Raw genomic sequence first — 20,983 nt, 5'->3', positions numbered from 1 at the left:
CAGCTCTTATAAACAGCTGCACAGACATGACAGGCCAATGATACTTCGGGTTTGTACGTCTCAGAGAATCTATCCCCTCACTCTTTGCAGAACTTGAACAATGACTTCTGTTAATCTTCCATTGTTATGAAGGGTTTTGATTTAGTAAATAAGGAGAAACTGTGTGTACTTAAAGGATTGGTAACCAAAGGAGACAGATTTAAGGTATTTGTTAAAGAAATTCATTGGGCAAATTAGATTATTTTTAACAGAGAATTTGAAATGCACTATCTGATAGAGTAGTAGAAGCAGATTCACTATACCTCTCAAAAATTGGATATGTACATAATGTGAAATTGCAGGGTTATGGGAAAACAGTAGAGAAGTGGGATCTAATGGGATAACTCTTTCAAAGAGCTGGTACAGACATGATAGGCTGAATGGCTTCTTCCGAGCTGTATGATACTATTTCCCTTAATCTATCAATTTGGGAAACAGCTCACCATTTGGGACCATGTTTACCATTGTAGAATTGATACTCTACTCTCTTATCAAATAAATCTCCAATCACAGTTCTGCTCCTGCACTTCATCACTTTTTCCACAAGCTGTGGTCTTCCCCCATGACTGCCCTAAATATTGGAAAACTTCTTAACATAATTCCCTCAAAGTGATCCCTGCATTGAATTTTGTCTTCCCGCCTTCTTCCAATTTTCATTAACCACAGGATGGATGCATCACTGTGTTCATAAAACCTTGTGTCTCAAATAAAATTGCAATCAATACCAAAAATAGAAAAATTTCTAACTAACATTTGTACATTCATAAAACCTCATTTATTGCCCTTGAGGTGTTTACCCCAATTTGTGGAATAAACAGTATTCATCAATTTCATCTGCAAGGTGTAGTAGACCTGTTAGATTGGGATAAGTAAGGGCAAAATTGTTTGTACGTGAATTTATAATACATTCTATGTGCAGCAGTTTTTTTTCAGCAATTTATATTCCTTGTTATACATATTTTCCAATTTTCCATTATTGCAACGGAATTTTTTGAATGACATGCTGAAAACATTTTTTAAAGTAGCTGGTTTGTGATTGTTGTTTTATTGGAGAGCTCTTCATGAACTGTTTCTACTGTCTTGCTCTGTATTATGTTTTAGATAGATTGATTTGAATTCAGTGGGAAATTAAATATTCATTTCACTTGTATTGAATGTGTTGCCTGTCGCTTCTATTGAAGATAATAGGTCTAGGTTATTCTATTAACAGTGTGATTTATGAACATATTTGTGGATTTTTAATCTTTTTGCTTCAGACTTAGTTATTTTTGTTGCGTTCTTATGATTTCAAACCAAAATTTGAATAGAGGAGAACAATGGCAAGTGAAACTTTAAGTTGCCATTCCTTTCGTTTGGTTGAAATTGCTCTGGAAGCCATTGCCATTGATTAAAGAGATTCTAATTATCCATTCTAATGTAATGTTGATTACAAATCTATATTGTATTTGGAAAAGAATGGTGCAAAGATTTTTACTGTCAAATTTCACTGCTTACAAGCACTGTTGGAAGCTTTCAAAATATTCTTCACGCCAGTGCTTCAGATTTACAGTAATCCTTAAATTTACATATAAATACATCCAGTATAAATTTTGTTAGATGGCAATGAACCAGAGTTTTATTTGCTTCCTGTTACTGAAGAACCATCAAATTAAGAATTTTTGTTTTCTTTGCAGTATATAAATATAGAACAAACTTTTTACTACCTGGGCATGCACTCCCATAAGCAATGACTGACTTGGATGAATTCATCTTTTGCAAATGGCAAGGTCGACTGTGGCCTGCAAAAGTAAGTTAACTTGTTCGTTTGTCTTTTTCTTCCATAAGTTTGGATATATTTTCTTTACCTGATACCATGTCATCAGGCTACTAATCAGCTTCATTTTACACATGTTCATATTTGAAGATCTAAAAGAATTAAGGTTAAAATTAATTGAAGAAAACAGTCTTTTCTGTTTGACATCTTTCTCCATTCTTCCTCCTATTCTCCTTTTTTACTATAGGAGTTGACTAAACAATAAGATTTAACTCTGAAGGAAAATACTGTGAACGCTGGAAATCTTCAATAAAAACAGAAAATGCTGGAAACATTCAGCAGGTCAGGTAGCAGCTAAAGAGTTAAGAGTTAAACAGAATTATTGTTTCAGGTCAATGACCTTTCATCAGAACTGGGTGAACAGATTTAATTCTATCTAGATATTTGAGTGATACGAGTCTGTCCTCTATCCAAAATGAAGATGAGCTCATAAAATCATTTTAATAGTTCTTTTCTCAAACCTTTTGTATTTTTTCTTCTTCCACCTCACTCCCCAGTCTGCAGATTGGATGAAAGGGGAGGGTTACCCTGATAAATTCCCAGTATGTTTTCCCCTTTGGTTAGCTCTCATAATTGTTTCCTTTACACACTTGCATATATCAAGAAGTTTCTCATGTGACTAAATTTTTGCATGTCACTTTGCTGGTAACTGATCAATTCAAAGTGGGCGCACGTGCAGTTGTAAATACTGAACCTGCAGGAAATATACAGTCCAGGTTTAGGGAAGAATTCTGCATGGGTGCACATTTCCCAGAATGTAGGTTTCTTTGTTTCGTGGTTTAATAAATTTTAACATTGTAGACTTCACAATAGCCAAGAATTTAGATTACTGGGCATGCCACTCCAGTCCATCGCCTTGCAATTCATTTCCTAAATGCTGTGGTATTGTAGAAGCCATGGGGTAGAAATTGATATGCGTTGTGCTGTTTTTTTTCCAGAAATAAACTGAAATGCTTTGCTTCCATTTTAACAGTGAAACATCCTATGCAAAATCTGCTCAGGTAATGGTGCCACAGGTAAATTTGTGGGCCCTTTCATTTTATATCAACCTACAACCCTAACATTGGCACTAAGCCTCTTAAATATGTAAATTTGGTGCATAATACCTGTTGAAGAATCCCATTCAGATATTAGTCACTCCTGAGCAGAGCAGGAATCAGGCCTGCTCCACTCTAGGCTCTGCAGTAGGTCCTGGGGCTGCCTACAAAATGTAAATTCATTTTATTTTTGTAAGAAAAAAACATTCCTGTGGAACCAAAAGAAGATGGAATGCCCCATAGTATGCTCCAATCGCCCCCCCCCTCCAACCCTGGGTTTATCTGAGACCCACTGCCAATAAAGCAGGTTGCCTGACACTGATCTCTCTGTTCTGGTGAACTGCCTCTGCAGCCAACTAAGATGATGTAATTTTCATTGATTCTCAGGCCTCACAGTTCATGCCCGCAGAAGTCTCACGGTACTGTGTGTTTGCCTGGAAATGGGCTCAGATCAAAATTTCCTCCCATAATCTTTTACCCTCTTGACGGTTTTATTTTTCCTTTTCCTCTTGAACATACTGACTTCTTTCTGAGCACCAATTCATACAATGCAAAAGCAGTGGGTCATAGTTGGCCATTAGACAACCTGATCCTGTTCATGTCCAATGTCCAAACTCCACTTCCAGGATAGTGCCAATTTCCACTCCTCTTCCCTCCTAACACCAGTCCTGTTTGTACTTGCTCAAGTAGAAGAATTTACATTTATATAGAAAGTTTCACAGCCTCCGGATGTCCCAAAGTATTTTACATCCAATTAAATGCTTTTTTGAAGTGTAGATACTGTAGTAATGTAGAAAGTGCACCAGCCAATTTGCATACAGCAAGATGTCAAAGAACCTGATTTTGTGATGTTGGTTGAGGGGCATATATTAACTAGGAGAACTGCACTGCACTTTTGAATAGCACAATTAGGTCTTAAGCCCACCTTAGTGGGCAGAAGTTGTCATATCCAAAAAACAGCACCTCCGACAGTGGAACACAGACTCAGTACGGCTCTGGAATGTCAGCCTGTATTTTGCTTAAGTCTCTGGAGTAGGACTTCAACTACATCATTCTGACTCTGAGGCTGATACTCTCTCTGAGCCATGGTTGACACCCAGGCCCAAGATCCTGGTATTACTACTTCAGCTGTGAAGGGGTAAGTCTGAGCCACACAGTTACCAGACTCTGCAATCAATGGATAAATCCGCTGAACAGTTGTTTAGGCCGTTACCTCAGTAGTTTGAAAATCTCTGCATATGGCTATTTTAACCAGAGTACAAACAAGGAAGCAATGGTTATGCGAGCACTTCGGTAGAAACATTTCTTGTTTACTCCAGCAGCAGCCCCCTTTGTGTGTTGCAGTTGTTAGGAGTAGAACTGCTGAGAAGGTTGCTAGTTCAAATTAACTTCTTTGCCATCTAGTTTGTCTTACAATACAAATTGCTGCTATAAAATGCAAATATATTAACTTATCAAAAAATATTGCTGTAGATTTGGTTACACTGTCAAACTTAATATTGTTATGACCACATGAAAAGGGGGGTAAAAATTGATTCCCCTAATTTACCATTCCAAGTCTGGCTGTCACAGGGCTTTGTTGTGAATTTAGCAAGGATGTGCTTTGCCAGTAATGCAGGAGTATCACTATGTACACTTTCAGATTATAGAGAATTAATCAGACAAGATTTCTGAGTTTAAATCAAAGGATGAGATGAGTTTATTGATCCTACTTCCTGAATTTTAAAAAAAACTAGTTAAATTGTAACTTTCTTTCATACGTGTCTCCCATTCCCTGGACCCCCCACATGCATGTACAGATGATAGAATATGAGAATGGATGAAGGTTTTTTTTTAAAGAGTTCATTAAGAAAATAAATTGAATATGTGGTTAACAGTCCTTTGGTCGGTCTCGATATGGTGATTCCACTTTGCTGCCATTTTGTACAGTTGTCTTCCTGGGTGTAGCTATACGGAGCAGATTTCCGTGTTTTATCCCCCAAATGACCTTGGCTTGCAATAGATTTCTCTGCTCAGGATGATTTCTCTGCAATATCCATGCACAGTACTTCTGAGAGAAACCCGGCTCTTGCAGCCCTTGAATATATTCTTCTGACCTCTGCTCTAAACAGTTATTAAAAAGCCTTCCTGACTGTATATTCTAGAGGAACTTGATTACCATGTCTACTGTAGTCATTGTGTTATAGAACACGTAATTGCAATTTTTTGTCTCATCCCAGAAACTTTAGAAGAATAACAGTGTAAAAGTAAAAGGAGATGGGGTCTTTCACGCTCCCCAGGGTGATTTGAGAATCTGTTCCTTTTCATCCCACTTGGGGGAGTGGAATGTAAGTTATATATTTGGCTGGCAGTCTTTCCATTCTCTTAATGGATTACAGTTTATTAAAAATCCAGCCAAGGAAAAACGCATTAGAAATTCACGCAACAATATCCTTTACATTAGGAATTAGCTTGTAAGTAATACTCCTATTGCATGTCAACATCCTCATCCTAAGAGTTTACAGACGGCAATTACTTTCTTCTTACTGAGGCCTCCTCATCTGGCTATACATTCCATCATTTGCCCTGATCAAACTGTTATTGTCAAATTGTACCTTTGCTTCTCCCCTTGCTCTTTTGTGCCTTCAACTTAAAGTACCTTCATTTTTTTGCACTCTTGTGCTTCTCACTCTTTTGGTACTTATAGTATATTTCAATATCAGCTGTAACTGCATCCATCTTTATTAATGAGATACTGTTTGAGATTTTTTTTGTTTGTCCTGTATGTGTAGGAATTGTATGTTGCATATCTTTGGTCCCGGTAGCTGCAGTAGTCTGTATAAATATATCTATTTGGTTTCAGTTCTGCACAAAGTATGCTTCAGTGCCAAATGCGGAGTGATTTTTGTGCAGCTTTGTTGCCTGTTTTAGATTTGTTGCATAATGCTGGTGGATGATTTAACTTTGAGGTTGCTATACCCAAGACTGAGCACTTAATGGTGCAGATATCTTTGTCATTATTTAGGGGGTTGACCCTTGTTGGTTTAGCCCAAACAGTGAATATGCTTCTGTGTTTTTAAGCTTGGGCATAACTGAAAAGTTTTGCCTTGTGCATATAGTTGAGTAGGTTTTGTACTCCTGAGGGCTTCTGGGGAAAAAACTTGGCTTTGCAGTGATTCACTTTTAACCCATCCCCAGTTCTGTATTTTGTACGTAGGGTTCCCTCAAAATCAACAGCCTGCACTTACATAGCTCCTTTAACATAATAAAACGCCCCAAGGCACTTGACAGGTGCATTATTAAACAAAATATGACCCTCAACCACAGAAGGAGAAATCAGGGCAGATGACCAAAAGCTTGGTCAACATGGTAGGTTTTAAGGAGTGTCTTAAGGGAGGAAAGTGAGGTAGAGAGGCAAGGATGTTTAGGGGTGGAAATTGCTGAGCTTAGGATTTAGGCAGCTAAAGGCACAACCATCAATGATGGTGATTTAAAGTTGGGGATGCTCAAGAGACCAGAATTGAAGGTATCTTGAAAGATTGTGGAGCTAGAGGAGATTATGGAGATGTGTAAGGATTTTTTTTAAATTATTTTATAGGTTGAGGAATTGCTTATCTGGGAGCCAGTGTGTGTCAGTGAGCACAGGGTTGATTGGTGATCCGGATTTGGTGCAAGTTAGGACACAGGTACCAAAGTTTTGGATGACCTCCAAGTTTACAGAGGGTAAAACCTGGGAGGCTTGCTTGGAGCGCATTGGAATAATCAAGTATAGAGGTAACAAAAATATGAGTGAGGGTTTTGGCAGCAGATGAGCTGAAGTGTAGGGGCTGTGTCAGGTGATTCATGGAGGTGGTAGAGTTAGCTAGGTGTCATAAAACTGATGAAACCGTACATGTAAAAGCTGATGTGTTTTCGGATAATGTCACTGAGGGGCTGCATGTGAATGAGAAACAGAAGGGAGCCAAGCTAGATCCTTGGGTAACGTCAGAAGTGCCTGCAGGAGCGGGAAGAGAAGCCACTGTAGGTACCTCTTTAGCTATGAATAGGTGGACAATAATGCAACCAGGGAAGTGCAGTCCCACCCAGCTGGATGACAGTGGTGAGGCATTGGAGGAGGATGGTGTGATCAACCATGTCATAGCCTACAGAGAGGTTGAGAAGGATGAGGAGGGATAGTTTTCCTTTTGTCACAGCTATACAGGATGTCATTGGGGATTTTGATGAGAGCTGTTTTGGCCCTGTAGTAGGGTGGAAACCTGATTGGAGGGATTCAAACATGGAATTCTGGAAGAAAGGGGCAAGAAATTGGAAGGTGACAACCAACACATTCAAGGACTTAGGAGATGAAAAGGGGAATTGGAAATGGTGTGGTGGTTTACAGCGACCGAGAGGTCAAGGTTTTGTTTTTTTTAAGGTGTGTTGACAGCAGATTTGAAGGATTGGAGAACAGAACCTGAGGAGAGAGAACTGTTGTTAAGTATCAGCTAGCATGGAGCCAGGAAGGGAAGTTGGGAACTAGAGCTGTATGTGACATGCATGGGTTAACATATCTCGGGTAGTAAGACCTCAATTAAAATTATGGTTGCATTCCTGAAAATCACAACTTTAAGTGAAACAACTTTATGAATCATGGGTTCCCATAGCTATCAAAGTTAAAGCTAGAGTTAGGTCCCTTTGGACGTTTCTTGCCTGGAAAAATCAATATACAAGTTGAAACGTTCTACTGTACAAGCTGCAATAACTTGCAAAATAAAATAAATCACTATTTTATATTTCTATTACATTCAGTGAAATTAGACAACACTAAAGCACGCAAACAACCCCTGATAGCACAGCTTCTGTCTCACCCACAGCACTCTTGAAACACAGCTCAACTTATGCTTGCTTTCCTTTCCCACTCTTACTCTCTCTTTGTCTCTCTCCCCTCTCTCTCTCTCTCTCTCTCTCTCCCTGCCTCCCTCTCTCTCTCTCTCTCTCCCTGCCTCCCTCTCTCTCTCTCTCTCCCCCTCTCCCTGCCCTCTCTCTCTCTCGCTCTCCCTGCCCCCTCTCTCTCTCGCTCTTCCTGTCCCCTCTCTCTCTCTCGCTCTCCCTGCCCCTGCCTCCTCTCTCTCGCTCTCTCCCCTTGTCCCCCCCTGCTCCCAGGATCCTGGGCCTCACACGCTTCACACAGCCTGGGCACCTGGTGACCTGCTGTGGCTCCAGCATCAGAATTCAGCACAGGGCAGCAGGCCCTGAGTGCAGATGATGTAAAATCGCAAATGGGACGTAAATAGGAAAAGGTCCTAAAGAATAAAAGACATTAAAGCAAAATGACTTTAAGCGGGGCAAGTTATAGTAAGGACTTCCTGTATCTTAACTTGCAAAATCTCAAGTAACCATTTCTCATTACAGAGCTTCCTGTCCTTTCCTATATTTGTTGTACATTTCAATGATTGGCTCAAAATTGATTTTTAATTAGGTAATTCTTTTTTCTTGGTCCTTGATTATGCTCTCTAATGTACAAAACTACTTACCCAGCAGCATTTTGTGAATAATCAACTGTCAATGGCAATACTAGCCCCTTGCTACTTTAAACTTTCAAACTGTTGACTAACAAAACAATGAATGGTTCCTTTCAAACTTTGAGTTGAACTCTCAAATTTGGTTATCTTAGACTCCATGTTGTGGAGGATTTCTTTATTTCCCCAAGATAATGATGACTATGCTGTGGCCTATGGGTCCCATGTTGTCCAAGAAACTTAAGTGGCTGCAGTCTACCGCTATTTGAGCCTGTCATCTGAAAACCTAAAACGACTATTTTATGGAAGCCTTTCATTGTATTGTTTTTTTTTTATTTCAGTTCCCAACATTTGATGCTTTTCTTTTTATCCTTACTGGTTTTTTTTTAAAGAACATTGCCTTAAACTTTCTTTTTGTATTTTTAACATTCTGGTGCTAAAGGATTACATTCTTGCTGTGGAAGTTAACAAATACATGAAAGGTAAGATTCATATTGCAGGATGTGTAATTGTTGCTTTTAACATTTGTGCAATTAGTTAACCTCGCACTTAATTTATTTGAAGGAAATAATCTACTAATGCAAAGACTTACTTTCCTTTGTAATGTAACTCTTTCTATGTTACAAAATGGTCCAGAGTTCATGGCTTTGCAGTACTGAGCAGCTAGAAAGCCATTGGAGAAATTTTTGATATAACTCAGGCAGCTGGTTTTTTGTTTTGAACACTAAGAAGTTTTTAGCCTATACTGAAAAATTTTCTCAATTTAAGTTCTTTGCCTTTAAGTATTATTCTTCTACCTAATTAAAAACATTTTTATTTTTTTCTGGTGTAGATGGGAATTAGGAGCAGGAGTAGGCCTTTCGGTCCCTTAAGCCTGCTTCTCAAGCCATTCAATAAGATCGTGGATGATCTGATAGTAGCCTCAACACCACTATCCTGCCTACCCCTGATACCTTTTGATTCCCTTGTTAATCAAGAATTTATCTACCTTTGCCTTAAAAATATTCAATGACCCTGCCTCTGCCACTCTGGGGAGGAGTGTTCCACAGACTTGCGACCCTCTGTCTTAAATAGGAGATCCCTTATTTTTAAACCGTATCCCCTAGTTCTGATCTCTCCCTCACTGGGAAAATATCATTTCAGTATTCACTCTGTCAAGCTCCCTCAGGATCTTATATTTCAATAAGATCACCTCTCATTCTTCTAAACTCCAATAGATAACATTCCATTTGCCTTCCTAATCACTTGCTATACCTGCATACTATCTTTGTGATTCATGTACCAGGACACTCAGATCCCTCAGTTCTGCAATTGTCGTCCATTTAGATAATATGCTGCTTTTCTATTCTTCCTGCCAAATTGGACATTTTCCCACATTATACTCCATCTGCCAAATCTTTGCTCACTTAACAGACTTTGCAGACACATTGTCTTCTTTACAACTTAGTTCCCTACCTACCTTTTGTGTCATCAGCAAATTTAGCACCTTAACATTCGGTCCCTTCATCCAAATCATTGAAATGCATTGTAAGTAGTTGAGGCCCCAGCACTGATCCCTGTGGCACTCCACTCATTACATCTTCCCAACCTGAAAATGATCCATTTATGCCTACTCTGTTTCCTGTTAGCGAACCAATTCTCTATCCATGCTAATATGTTACCCACTATACCATGAGCTCTTTCTTTGTGAAGTAACCTTTTGATGTGGCACCTTGTTAAATGCCTTCTGGAAATCTAAGTACACCACATCTGCAGGTTCCCCTTTATCCACATTGCTAGTTTCTTCCTCAAAGAATTCTAGTAAATTAGTCAAACACGCTTTCCCAAAACCATGTTGACTTTGCCTTCTTCCTTCCTCCTCTTAACCTTCCCATGTAATAGCCATGTGATATCTGCACTAGTGCATTTTAAGATGCCTGGTTTTTACTGGATGCTTCCCATTACTTCATTATTACATGAGGAACTTGCTTCCAGTGAAATTGGCACACACTATACCCACCTTGCACAGCCTGACTGAGTATACTTGAGATTTTCTATTTTCACTGTAAATGAAATGAACAATGCATTCCAAAGACCTTCACCACAAGTTTGGGGGAGCGGTTTAAGCTTTTTATTTAAAATGAAGGATATATCCCCAACCTTTAGTACCATTGCCGTTTTTATGGCAGTGGGTAACAATGTGTGCAAGTGTGTCCCTTGAAGAGTTGGGATACTGCATAGTGTATTTAAACCATGCTTCCACAGACAATTAAAAGTTTGATTTAAATTAAACTGCTGCCAGTCAGCTTTCCCAGGGCTCAGGAAATCCAGCAGCAAAAGGGAGACAGGTGCTGCCAGTTCCAGAAGCGTGTGATTTTAACGTGTTAGGCAAAGGAAGCAATTTCTCCAGCCGCTCAAGGAAGTTTTTGCTTCCTTCCTGCCGATTGTGACCTCTCATGTTGCTATCAGTGGCCTCCTTCATGCACCACCATCCCCCCGCCACCATCCCCAATCCGACTTATAATCATGGTTGCCAGGACTGTACGAATGTTCCTTACTGCAACCTTTAGCCAGGGGCTGGGTAAGAAACAGAAGAAAAAAACGAAGTCCTGCCATTATATTCAGCATGACTGGCCTCACCAGTTTTCTATTGTGCTTCCTGCCCTCTCTGCAAATATTGGGGTCATTGGGTATGTGAAAGCATTCCCTCAGCAAAAGGCTTTTTGAGGCATTTTTTCCATTGGTAGCAAGGATACCACTTTCAACAACTGAAATAAAAGAAATGAATTTCAAGTCGTCAGAATCGAGATCCTATAGCCAGATAGTATTGGGGGGGGAGGGGAGGCTAAGAGGAGCATTTGTAGATAATGGACCTCTGTTTGAGAACTGTTCTCCTGGCAACCTAGCATCAGTGTTAAAGCACCTTTTCAGATGAGTGAATTGAGTGCCAGTATAGTATTTTCCACAGTAACCTGCCTTATTGCTGCAGAATCCTCAGAACATGATGTATCGTGCACACATTAAACGCATAGGTTTGTGGAAATGCCATTTAGAGTTTTTGTCAAGTAAAGCAGCAAATGGAACTGAAATTCCAATGGCAAGAAAGGTTCAAAGCAACTTTCATAATGCAATATGATCTTGTTCCTTTGATAGCATTCACCTTGCTTATGCTTTGAGAGATATTTGGCAACATAGATTGCAAATGCAACTTTAGAGCAGCTGAACATGCACGGTTTCTGCACGTGCAATTACTAAAAAAGTCATGGTGACAATTTCACCATTCTTGCTGTAGATTTTTTTCTGATTATCAAGTTGCAGGTGAGGGGAAAGGAGACCAGTACAAGCTAGTAATTTGGATATTGTGTTGCTGGCCTGCAACAGGGCTAAGAATTCAGTCTGGCTGCAACCAAGGTAAAATAACAGACACAATGTCAAGTGCTGCCAACAGTAGTTGTTTTGCTATTCTTTGCCCTTTAGTTTCTGGAGGCAAAAAAAATTCCTGAGATTCCAGAGGAACCAAAATTAGTAAAGAGAATGTCAGATAGTAGAACTAACATTTTATGATGATGTGGTCGCATATTCAGATTACTGCACTTGAAAGCATTAATATGTTCCTTTTGAGTTAATCCTCTGATTGTTTTGCACTTGTGCAAAAAATTGTAATTTCTTTCACATTATAATGCATCTGCTATTTGCACTTTCTTTTTAATTAGCCCTGTTTTGAGATTTTTTTTTCCTCTCATTCTACACTGAGTTTTTGTAGAAGTTGCATAAAACTATTCTTGGCAGGTATTATTCCTGTAATGAGGGCGTGTTGCATTGGACAAAACTGAAAACCACTAGTAAATATTTAATAGTAAATATGATAGTAATTAGTAAATATTTTTAAAAGCCCATTTTATATTGTATCCCATTTTATTTTTACTTCAGTAACAACTTTCACTGCCAAAAGTTTGTTTTATCACCTGTTGTAATATTTTGTGTGCCAGTGCCCAATTTTGAGCATGCGCTGCATTAAATTCTTGCTTATCAGGGAGTTTGGCCATAGAGGTCTACAGCACAAAAAAAGGCCCTTCAGCCCATTGAGTCTGCGCTGGTCAAACATGTACCTAACTATTATCCCATTTTCCAGCACTAGGCCATGGCATCGCAAGTGCACATCCAAATACTTCTTAAAGGTTATGAGGGTTTCTGCCTCTACCACCCTTTCAGGCAGTGAGTTCCAGATTCCCACCACCCTCTGGGTGAAAAAATTCTTCCTCACATCCCCTCTAAACCTGCTGTCCCATACCTTAAATCTATGCCCCCTGGTTATTGATCCATCCACCAAGGGAAAAAGTTCCTTCATGTATACCCCATCAATGCCCCTCATAATTTTATACACCTCAATCATGTCCCCCCTCAATCTCCTCTGCTCCAGGGAAAATAACCCTAGTCTATTCAATCTCGCCTCATATCTAAAACTCTCCAGCCCTGGTCCTGAATGTTGTTAAGTGAGCTGTGCTGATAAAGGGTGTGTGTGGGCTTTTGTGATGACGGGGTTAAGCTTAGCTGTAATGCCTTCTATAATTGCAGAGCCTACCAACATCTAAACTTTCATATGGTGAACGTCCATTTGGGTAAAGGTGCCTTTTTTAAATTCATTTTACTGGATTTGGGCTTTGCTGGCTGGGCCTATGAAACTAGGCCTCAGCAAGTGTTCAGCAGGTCAATAGGTGAGGAAAAGAAAAATAATAAATGTTAATAGAACTTGGAGCTAATTTGGTAGGGGGACGAGAACCACGATAAAACAGAGAGGAGGTACAAGGTCTATGGAGGATTGGGAGGATTTGTAATAGAGTCTTCTGAACAGAGGGGGGATCAAATGGTAGAGAACTGCAAAAGAAGCAATTTTGGATCTACTGGGGAATGAAATGGATCAGGTTTCAGTGGGGACAGCATTTGGAAAACAAGATCGCTATCATTAATGGAGAGAGAAACAGAATTACCATTTCAGGTTGATGACCTTTTGTTCTAACGTTGTGTTCGGATGAAAGGTCGCTAACCTGAAAAGAGCAACTCTGTTTCTCTCTGCACCAGTCCTGCTTGACCTGAGTATTTTCAATACATCCTGCTTTTTCAGATTTCCAGAATTTGCAGTATTTTGCTTTTATATTGCTATCATTAAGTTTAGCATAGTTACAGAAAAGGATGCTGAGAAATCAAAGGTGAAGGCACTCAAATGGAAGAGGGCTAATTTCAGTCAGCTGAGAAAGGACCTGACCCAGGTGGTATGGAAACGAAGACTGACAGACTTCTGAGGGGTCCGGTAGCACATCTTGCGGGGTACATCCAGTCTATGATGATTCAGAGACTGGAGGGTTGCTAACCAGAGTACTTAGTGGTAATTGGAAAAGAACCAGAGGGTACATGAGGAATTTTATTTTAATAAGAGTGGTGTAAGCAGATTCAATAGTAACTTTCAGAAGGGAATTGGAAAGGAATAAGGTTGGGTTATGGAGAAAGCACAAAGGAGTGGGACTAAATGGATAGCTCTTTCAAAATGCTGGCACAAACACAATGTGCCTGATTCACTGCTGTGCTGAGAAAAGTGTTTCTCTTGCACTGTCGTGTACAGGTAATCCTAAATGGTACAAATGGGCAGCTTCCGTCTTTGTGTGTGAAATTCCACAGATGTGAGATCTTGGAAAGAGTACTTCCCGAAGCTGTTTTTCTTTTTCATCTCAGTGGAACAATGCCTTAATTGCAAGCACTACACCAAGTTTCTTGTTGCAGGCTGCTTCTAATTTCTTATTTTGAAGTTTAAATGACATGACTGAAGAATTTACTTTATATTAATGTGCCAGATTAGTAGAATGTACTTTGGTTTTAATGAACACTTTCAGAAAAATTAGAAGTGTATTAAATTCTATTTCTGCACATGATAGAAGTTATAATTGAAAAGGTATCTGGCATAGCAAGGGTTAATGTGGGACTGGGAAACAGTACCACTCAGTGTGATGTAAAGAGACACAGGACCTGAGACTAGAGTCAGTTTGTGGACTGGATGGATGCCTGTGTAGAAGCAAGCGTGGAGTTAGCTCATAACTATACAGGGTATAGCCCAAGCTATGTGTTATCAATACATGCCTAATGTTCAACCTTACAAGACCCAGAACCTCTTTGTGAAACCTACTAAACACACAAGATGGTGGCAGCAGCAAATGGAAAAACCCAGAACCTTAGATGCTTGAGCAGAAATTTGAAAGCTGGAAAATTAAAGCAGCATTCTGACCTCACCAAAAGCACCTGAAGTGAAGATGCAGAGGGAGACCGCCTGAAAGAAGCTCCATTGCAGAATTGGAAGCAGAAAGGCAGAAGAAAAAACTTCGCTGTGCAGCTGAGGACTCCACAAGATCTCATAGAGGTCCATTGTGAATGCCCACAGAGTGCAGAATCAAAGGACCTAGCTGGGGTGAACACAAAATTCATTTCTAAGCCAGGACAAGTTTAAAAAGCTTCAGTGCTGTAAAAATGCCAGAGCAGCTGTTTCCAAAAGCACCACGATCAGCCCGGGTTCAGAATTGGCGCCATACTGCATGGTGGCTGAGCTCAGTGTAAGAAAAAAAAGCAGAAGATATAAAAACCTCATCCACAGCTAGGAATTGAATGTAAAATGCCAGAAAATTCTCCAATATTGCAGGGAAGATTTAGCAAGTCACTGCAAAAAAACTAAACCCCAAAGAGGTCAGGACTGTGATCAATGCGGGAGCCTGCCCAGACTTGACAAGCATAGGAAGACTTCCTGGAAAGACGGTTACTGTGGCGTCATCTTTAAAACCTGTACAACATGTAAAGCTGTGCTCACCTGAACTTTAAAGCAACCATGGACAACAAATCAACATTACCAGGTCAATTCGGACTGATCCAAGGGCCAGGCCAAACACAAAACTGGAGACTTTGGCAGAAAAGATTCTTAAGATACATGATAGCTTCAGGATTAGATAAAAAGAGAGAAGCTGAACAAGTGAATACACTACTTTATTCAGTAGGTCAGATAGCCAATGATATTGCAAGGCAAGGAATAAATGATCCCTCAAATAAATCTGAAATTCTAAAATCATTGTATACATATTTTAATCTAAGAAGCAACAAAATTTTAGAGAGAACGAAATTCAACAAACGTGTCCAGCAGCTGAAAGAACCAGTTGACTCTCTTATAAATGAATTGCACAGATTGGCTGAAGGCTGTGACTATGGTGAGCTTAAGTCAAAACTCATAAGGGGCAGAATTGTTGTTGAGTGGCTAACAATGCCCTTGCAGACATACTATAGGCCAAGGAAGATCTAACTCTAGAAAAGACCATCCAAATAGCCTGAAATCTGCCAACAGTACCAATCTATTTTATGGAGCAAAAGTAAGCTATGATACAGAGCAACTCAACTGTCCAGCTAGTAAAGCAACAAAGGGGTAGAGAAACTCCAGGCCAAGGAAGGCAATACCCAAACTGACCACAAGAAGGTGGGCGACCATGTCAGCGCTGTGGAGTCAAATGAACTCTCAGGTGAGAGCAATGTCCAGAAATCTCAGTGCAGTGTTTCAACTGCAACCACCTGGGACACTTCGAAAGTTATGCAAAGCTAAGACACCCAGACAGGTGGAGGATCCCAAGAAAATCCATGAGATTGAGGTACCACAACAGGAAGAGGCCCAATCATGCTGCTTGGGTGAGATGAGGATCCTTGATTCTCTTTTTGGAATGTGAACATTTCCTCAGTAAATGGTCACTTCATCAACTTCAAATTGGGCATGGAAGCCAGTGGTTACAGTCCTCTCGGACAAGGAACCATGGCTGGTGACACAATGCCTAATGCCACCCACAACACAGCTATATGGGGCAGGTGGCATCAACCTCCCAGTTAAAGGTAAATTGTAGGCGACACTCCAAAACAAAGATAAACAAATACGGGAAACATTATTTGTAATCCACAGTCAAGAATTTTCCCTTTGAAGCAGAAAAGCCCGTGTCGACCTCAACCTCCTTCAGAAAATTTACAAGGTCAACCATCAAGGGTCTGGTTCTACGTTTTAAAAAGTGTTTCCCAAACTTTTCCCTGGATTGGGGCGACTGGGAGCCAGATAGTGTTACATTAAAGGAGGATGCAAAGCCCATGTGTGTCTGTTCACACCACGGAGAATACTGCACCTGCTCAAGCAAATGCAGTAACAACTGGATGAGATGACCAAAATGGGGGTCATCTTCCCTGTCACTTAGCCACCAAATAGTGATCCGAGGTGGTCTCAGTTCTGAAGCCAAGCGGGTCCGTCCATATTTGTGTCAACTTGACAGAACTCAACAAGAGAAATCCACTCAATGTCCTCAGTGGACGACAGCCTGACCAAACTCTCTAAAACCAGTGTTTTCAAAGTTCGATGCTAACAGCGGCTTCTAGTAACTTCCACGAGACAAGAAATCCAAATTGCTGAGTACGTTTCTCAGCCCTTTTGGCAGATTCTGCTTCAAACACCATTCGGCATCACCTTGTCAGCCGAGATTTTTCAACGCACCATATCGGCCATTTTGCAAGGCCTGGAGGGTGTCATCTGGATGATGTTTTGATCAATGGCACAAATGTATTGGAACACAAGAGGATCACGGCTGTCTTAGAATGTTTGTAGGAAGCAAGATTGACACTAAATTAGAAATGCAAGTTCTCCAAGACCTCTATTCAGCTCTTAGGACACATTGTCAATAGCAAAGGCATCACAGCAGACCCCCATCAGAGCTCCTGATGGGAAGAGAACTCCACACCCAGCTCCCAATGCAGCCAAAGAAATTAATCTCAGGGTTGGCAGTCAAGGACTACTGAAACATTTCAGGACTGAACAGTCCTACAGGCAGTTTCAGGCATCGGCCTACAATGGCAGGTTTCTAGCGTGGTGCCTTCTAAGTTAAACAAAAGGGGACACAGTGTGGATCAGGGACCTTGAAAGAGCAGGCCTCATTGTCTGGAGAGACGATGACCAGCCAAGGTCATACTTCATCCATACACCGGAAGGTACGATCAAAAGGAGGAGCCGCCTCATCCCAAGAGGCAAACCTCCTGGTATACACTTGGGCAAATTGGAAAAAGACAACCAAGTGCAAGAAACACAGGCTACAACTCAAAATCCAAATCAACAAAAGGTTACCCAAATTAACAGAGCCTACCACTCCTCTGAATGTGACCAGAATGAGATCTGACAGAATTGTCAATTCTCCAGACCATATGAATTTATAAAGTCAGAGACTTGACAGGGGGAGAAGGGGTAGCATGATTGTAATGAAAATGCATTGAGTAAAGACTTGGGGGTGGGGGTGGGGGAGGTGTAGCATAAGGGTATCAGGCAAAGCAAGGGTTAATGTGGGACTGGGAAACAGTACTGCTCAAAGTATGATGTAAAGAGACACATGACCTGAGACTAGAGTCAGTTGTGGACTGGGCAGAGACCTGTGTAGAAGCAAGCATGGAGTTAGCTCATTGCTTGGGCTATACCCAGTATATATGTATATAATTTTGTATTATCAATAAGCACTTAATGTTCAACCATACAGGACTCAGAACCTCTTCATGAAACCCACTGAACATACAACAATAATTACATTTTTCTTTCATGTTTGTGCAAATGGGTTCAGTTGATGACACCGTTAATATTTACTTGACAAATCAATAGTCTGGGCTCGGTGTGATGTGGCTGGCGTGATCATTTTAGTTGCATGTTTGAGTTGGGAAACCACAGGAAATAGCCAAGGATACATCTGGAGCAGGGGTTCTTATTTATAATTTACACTCAAATTACTAAGGTTCTTGTACATTGAATAATTACAAGTTTATTAAGTATGCTGCACATGTAATAGTATTTGAAAATGCACTTGAACTTACTTTCAACCAGACCTAATGATGGTTGGTTGAGGGGATTAAAATGTGACAGTTCTGAGTTCGGTATCCAAATACGCAGTACAAATCCCAATTTTTATATATTTTTCTTGCTCTTTCCACATGGCAATGCACATAATTCTGCATTAGATAATTACAAAAGTTAAAATACAGCTCCATACAAGGAAAATTCAGTTGACCTATCCCAGGTGAATACTTGCTTCAATAACACTTTCCAAACACACAGGGCTGAATTTTTCTGTCGGCGAGAAGGGGGCAAGGCCTGCTCGCCGATGCAAAAATGACGCGGGATGACGTCGTGGGGAACCCGCAGTGTCATCCTGCCCATTTTAAATATTCAGGAAGGCGGGGGCACAGCGCGATCAGCTGTCCTCCTGCCAACCTGTCAATGGCCAATTGAGGCCATTGACTGGATAATTAAAACAATTAAAGGACCTGCCCGTCCAACCTTAAGGTTGACGGACAGGCCAGGAGCCCCGGTGGACTTCTGAAAAAACATGAAACCTCATCCACCGGCGGGATGAGGTTTCATGCCGGTTTTTAAGAAGTTTATTAAAGTTTTTGTGCAATTTATTAACATGTCCCATCTCGTGACATTGTCACATGAGGGGGACATGTTAATGATTTTTTTATTTTGCTATTTGTAGACTTTGAAGAACTTTCAGCGATCCCCCTGAGGCAGCACTTAGCCTCAGGGAGATATGCGCAAAAGAGCGCACTCGCATTTGGGGAATCCCCCCCCCCCCCGCACAGGAAGCGCGTAGCGCTTCCTGGCAGGCGTCACGCTGGGCAAATGGCGGGGCCTGCTTCTCCGACGGGGATCAGCTCCCCGCCCGCCGGAGATTGGGTCGGGCCCGCCCACCCGACAGGCAAAAAATTCAGCCCACAGTCTCTAACACCTAGAAGAACAAAGCATAAGGCGCATGGGAACACCACGTGCAAATTTCCCTCCAAGTCACATGTCCTGACTTGACAATATATTGCTAACCTTTCACTGTCCTGGGTCAAAATATTGGAACTCATGTTCTTGCAGCACTAAGAGTGTACTTTCATCACAAACTACAGATGTTCAAGAGGGCTGCTCACCACCACCTTCTCAAGGGCAATTATGGATGGGCAATTATAGATGGGCAATAAATTGCCAGTGATGCCTCTGGCCTATGAACTAAAAAATAAACTTAACTTTTCCTTAAATATTCTTTTTTCATAGATGAGTGTAGCTCCTGTAGTTATCTCATTGATTGTTTCATTCTTGTTACATATTCGATCAAGTGGAGCTTTAACTGTTGGTCAGTCTTTGATTCAGTGCCATTCTGTACTTGTTTTCTGTTTCTACATAAATCTCAATTAAAAAGGAGGCCATGTACTTGGATTTTTTCCTATGCGGAACTAGCTATTGTTTCCTGAACTTTTTATCAACTAATTAAAATGTTTTGCACTAATATGCCTTCTAATTGCATTTACTGAAGTAGCTAAACTTTAAAGTCAGCCCTGGCTCAGTAGCCTAGTGGTACAATAAATTGACTTAAATGTCTCTGCTTAACTAGCAAACACTAAAGGTTTATATTTCTACAATATAGAGAGAATTCAACAGCAGTATGATAGCAGATTTCAGGACTGTGATTAACCCTTTCCTTACAATGCTACCAAAGTTGCAAAGACCAGATACGTCAGGCATTAGTAAGTAATGAAAGCCTGAGGATTGTGGGAAGTCCTTGCAGATTTTTTTTAATATCCTTTCATGGGATGTAGGTGTCACTGACTAGGCTAGCATTTATTACCTGTCCCTAATTGCCCTAGAGAAGGTGGTGGTGAGCCACCTTCTTCAACCGTTGCAGTCCATGTGGTGTAGATACACCCACAGTGCTGTTAGGAAGAGCTTTCCAGGATTTTGACCCAGTGGTGAAGGAAAGGCGATACAGTTCCAAACCAGCATGGTATGTGACCTGCAGGGGAACTTGCAGAAGGTGGTGTTCCAATGTGCCTGCTGCCCTTGTCGTTCTTGGTGATAGAAGTGGAGAGTTTGGGAGGTGCTGTCGAAGGTACCTTGGTGAGGTGCTGCAATGCATCTTGTATATGGTACACACTGCTGCCATTGTGCGTTGGTGGTGAAGGAAGTGAATTTTGAAAGTGGTGGATGGGTGCTTTGTCCTGGTTGGTGTCCAGCTTTGAGTGTTATTGGAGCTGCACTCATCCAGGCAAGCAGAGAGTATTCCATCACACTCCTGACTTGTGCCTTGTAGATGGTGGATGGGCTTTGGGGAGTCAAGAAGTGAGTTACTCTCCACAGAATTCCCAGCCTCTGGCCTGCTCTCATAGCCACAGTATTTATATGGTAGTTCAGTTTCTGGTCAGTGGTAACCCCAGGATGTTGATAGTGAGGCATTTAGCGATGGTAATGCCATTGAATGTCAAGGGGAGACGGCTGGATTCTCTCTTGTTGGAGAAGGTCATTGGCTGGTACTTATGTGGCGTAAATGTTACTTGCCACCCATCAGTCCAAGCCTGAATATTGTCCAAGTCCTGCTGCACATGGACACGAACTGTTTCCGTATTTGAGGAGTCATGAATGGTGCTGAACATTGTGTAATCATCGGCGAACATCCCCACTTCTGACCTTTTGATGGAGGGATCATCAATGACGAAGCAGCTGAAGATGGTTGCGCCTTGGACACAACCTTGAACTCCTGCAGCAATGTCCAGGAGCTGAGATGATTGAC

At 40.9% G+C, this 20,983-nt stretch overlaps 1 protein-coding gene across 9 annotated transcripts in view; it reads left to right on the top strand.

Moving 5' to 3' along the window:
• Positions 1–20,983, top strand: part of LOC144688950 (uncharacterized) — a 67,653-nt gene that overhangs the window by 10,383 nt on the left and 36,287 nt on the right. For 3 of the 9 annotated variants that reach the window (XM_078556015.1, XM_078556014.1, XM_078556012.1), the window contains exons 1-3: positions 1,708–1,825; positions 2,040–2,134; positions 2,826–2,868. In XM_078556015.1, the coding sequence (XP_078412141.1) occupies positions 2,115–2,134; positions 2,826–2,868 (63 nt within the window). In that variant the 5' untranslated portion in view covers positions 1,708–1,825; positions 2,040–2,114. Of the gene's footprint in view, positions 1–1,707; positions 1,826–2,039; positions 2,140–2,825; positions 2,869–8,808; positions 8,849–20,983 lie in introns of those variants that run through there. The other 6 variants (XM_078556020.1, XM_078556016.1, XM_078556018.1 and 3 more) reach the window with 6 other exon arrangements.

This window comes from Cetorhinus maximus, chromosome 13 (assembly GCF_964194155.1).
Source record: "Cetorhinus maximus chromosome 13, sCetMax3.hap1.1, whole genome shotgun sequence".
Classification (NCBI taxonomy): Eukaryota; Metazoa; Chordata; class Chondrichthyes; order Lamniformes; family Cetorhinidae; genus Cetorhinus; species Cetorhinus maximus.
Note: the sequence above shows the minus strand (reverse complement) of the source record. Positions and strands in the feature narration are given on the sequence as shown.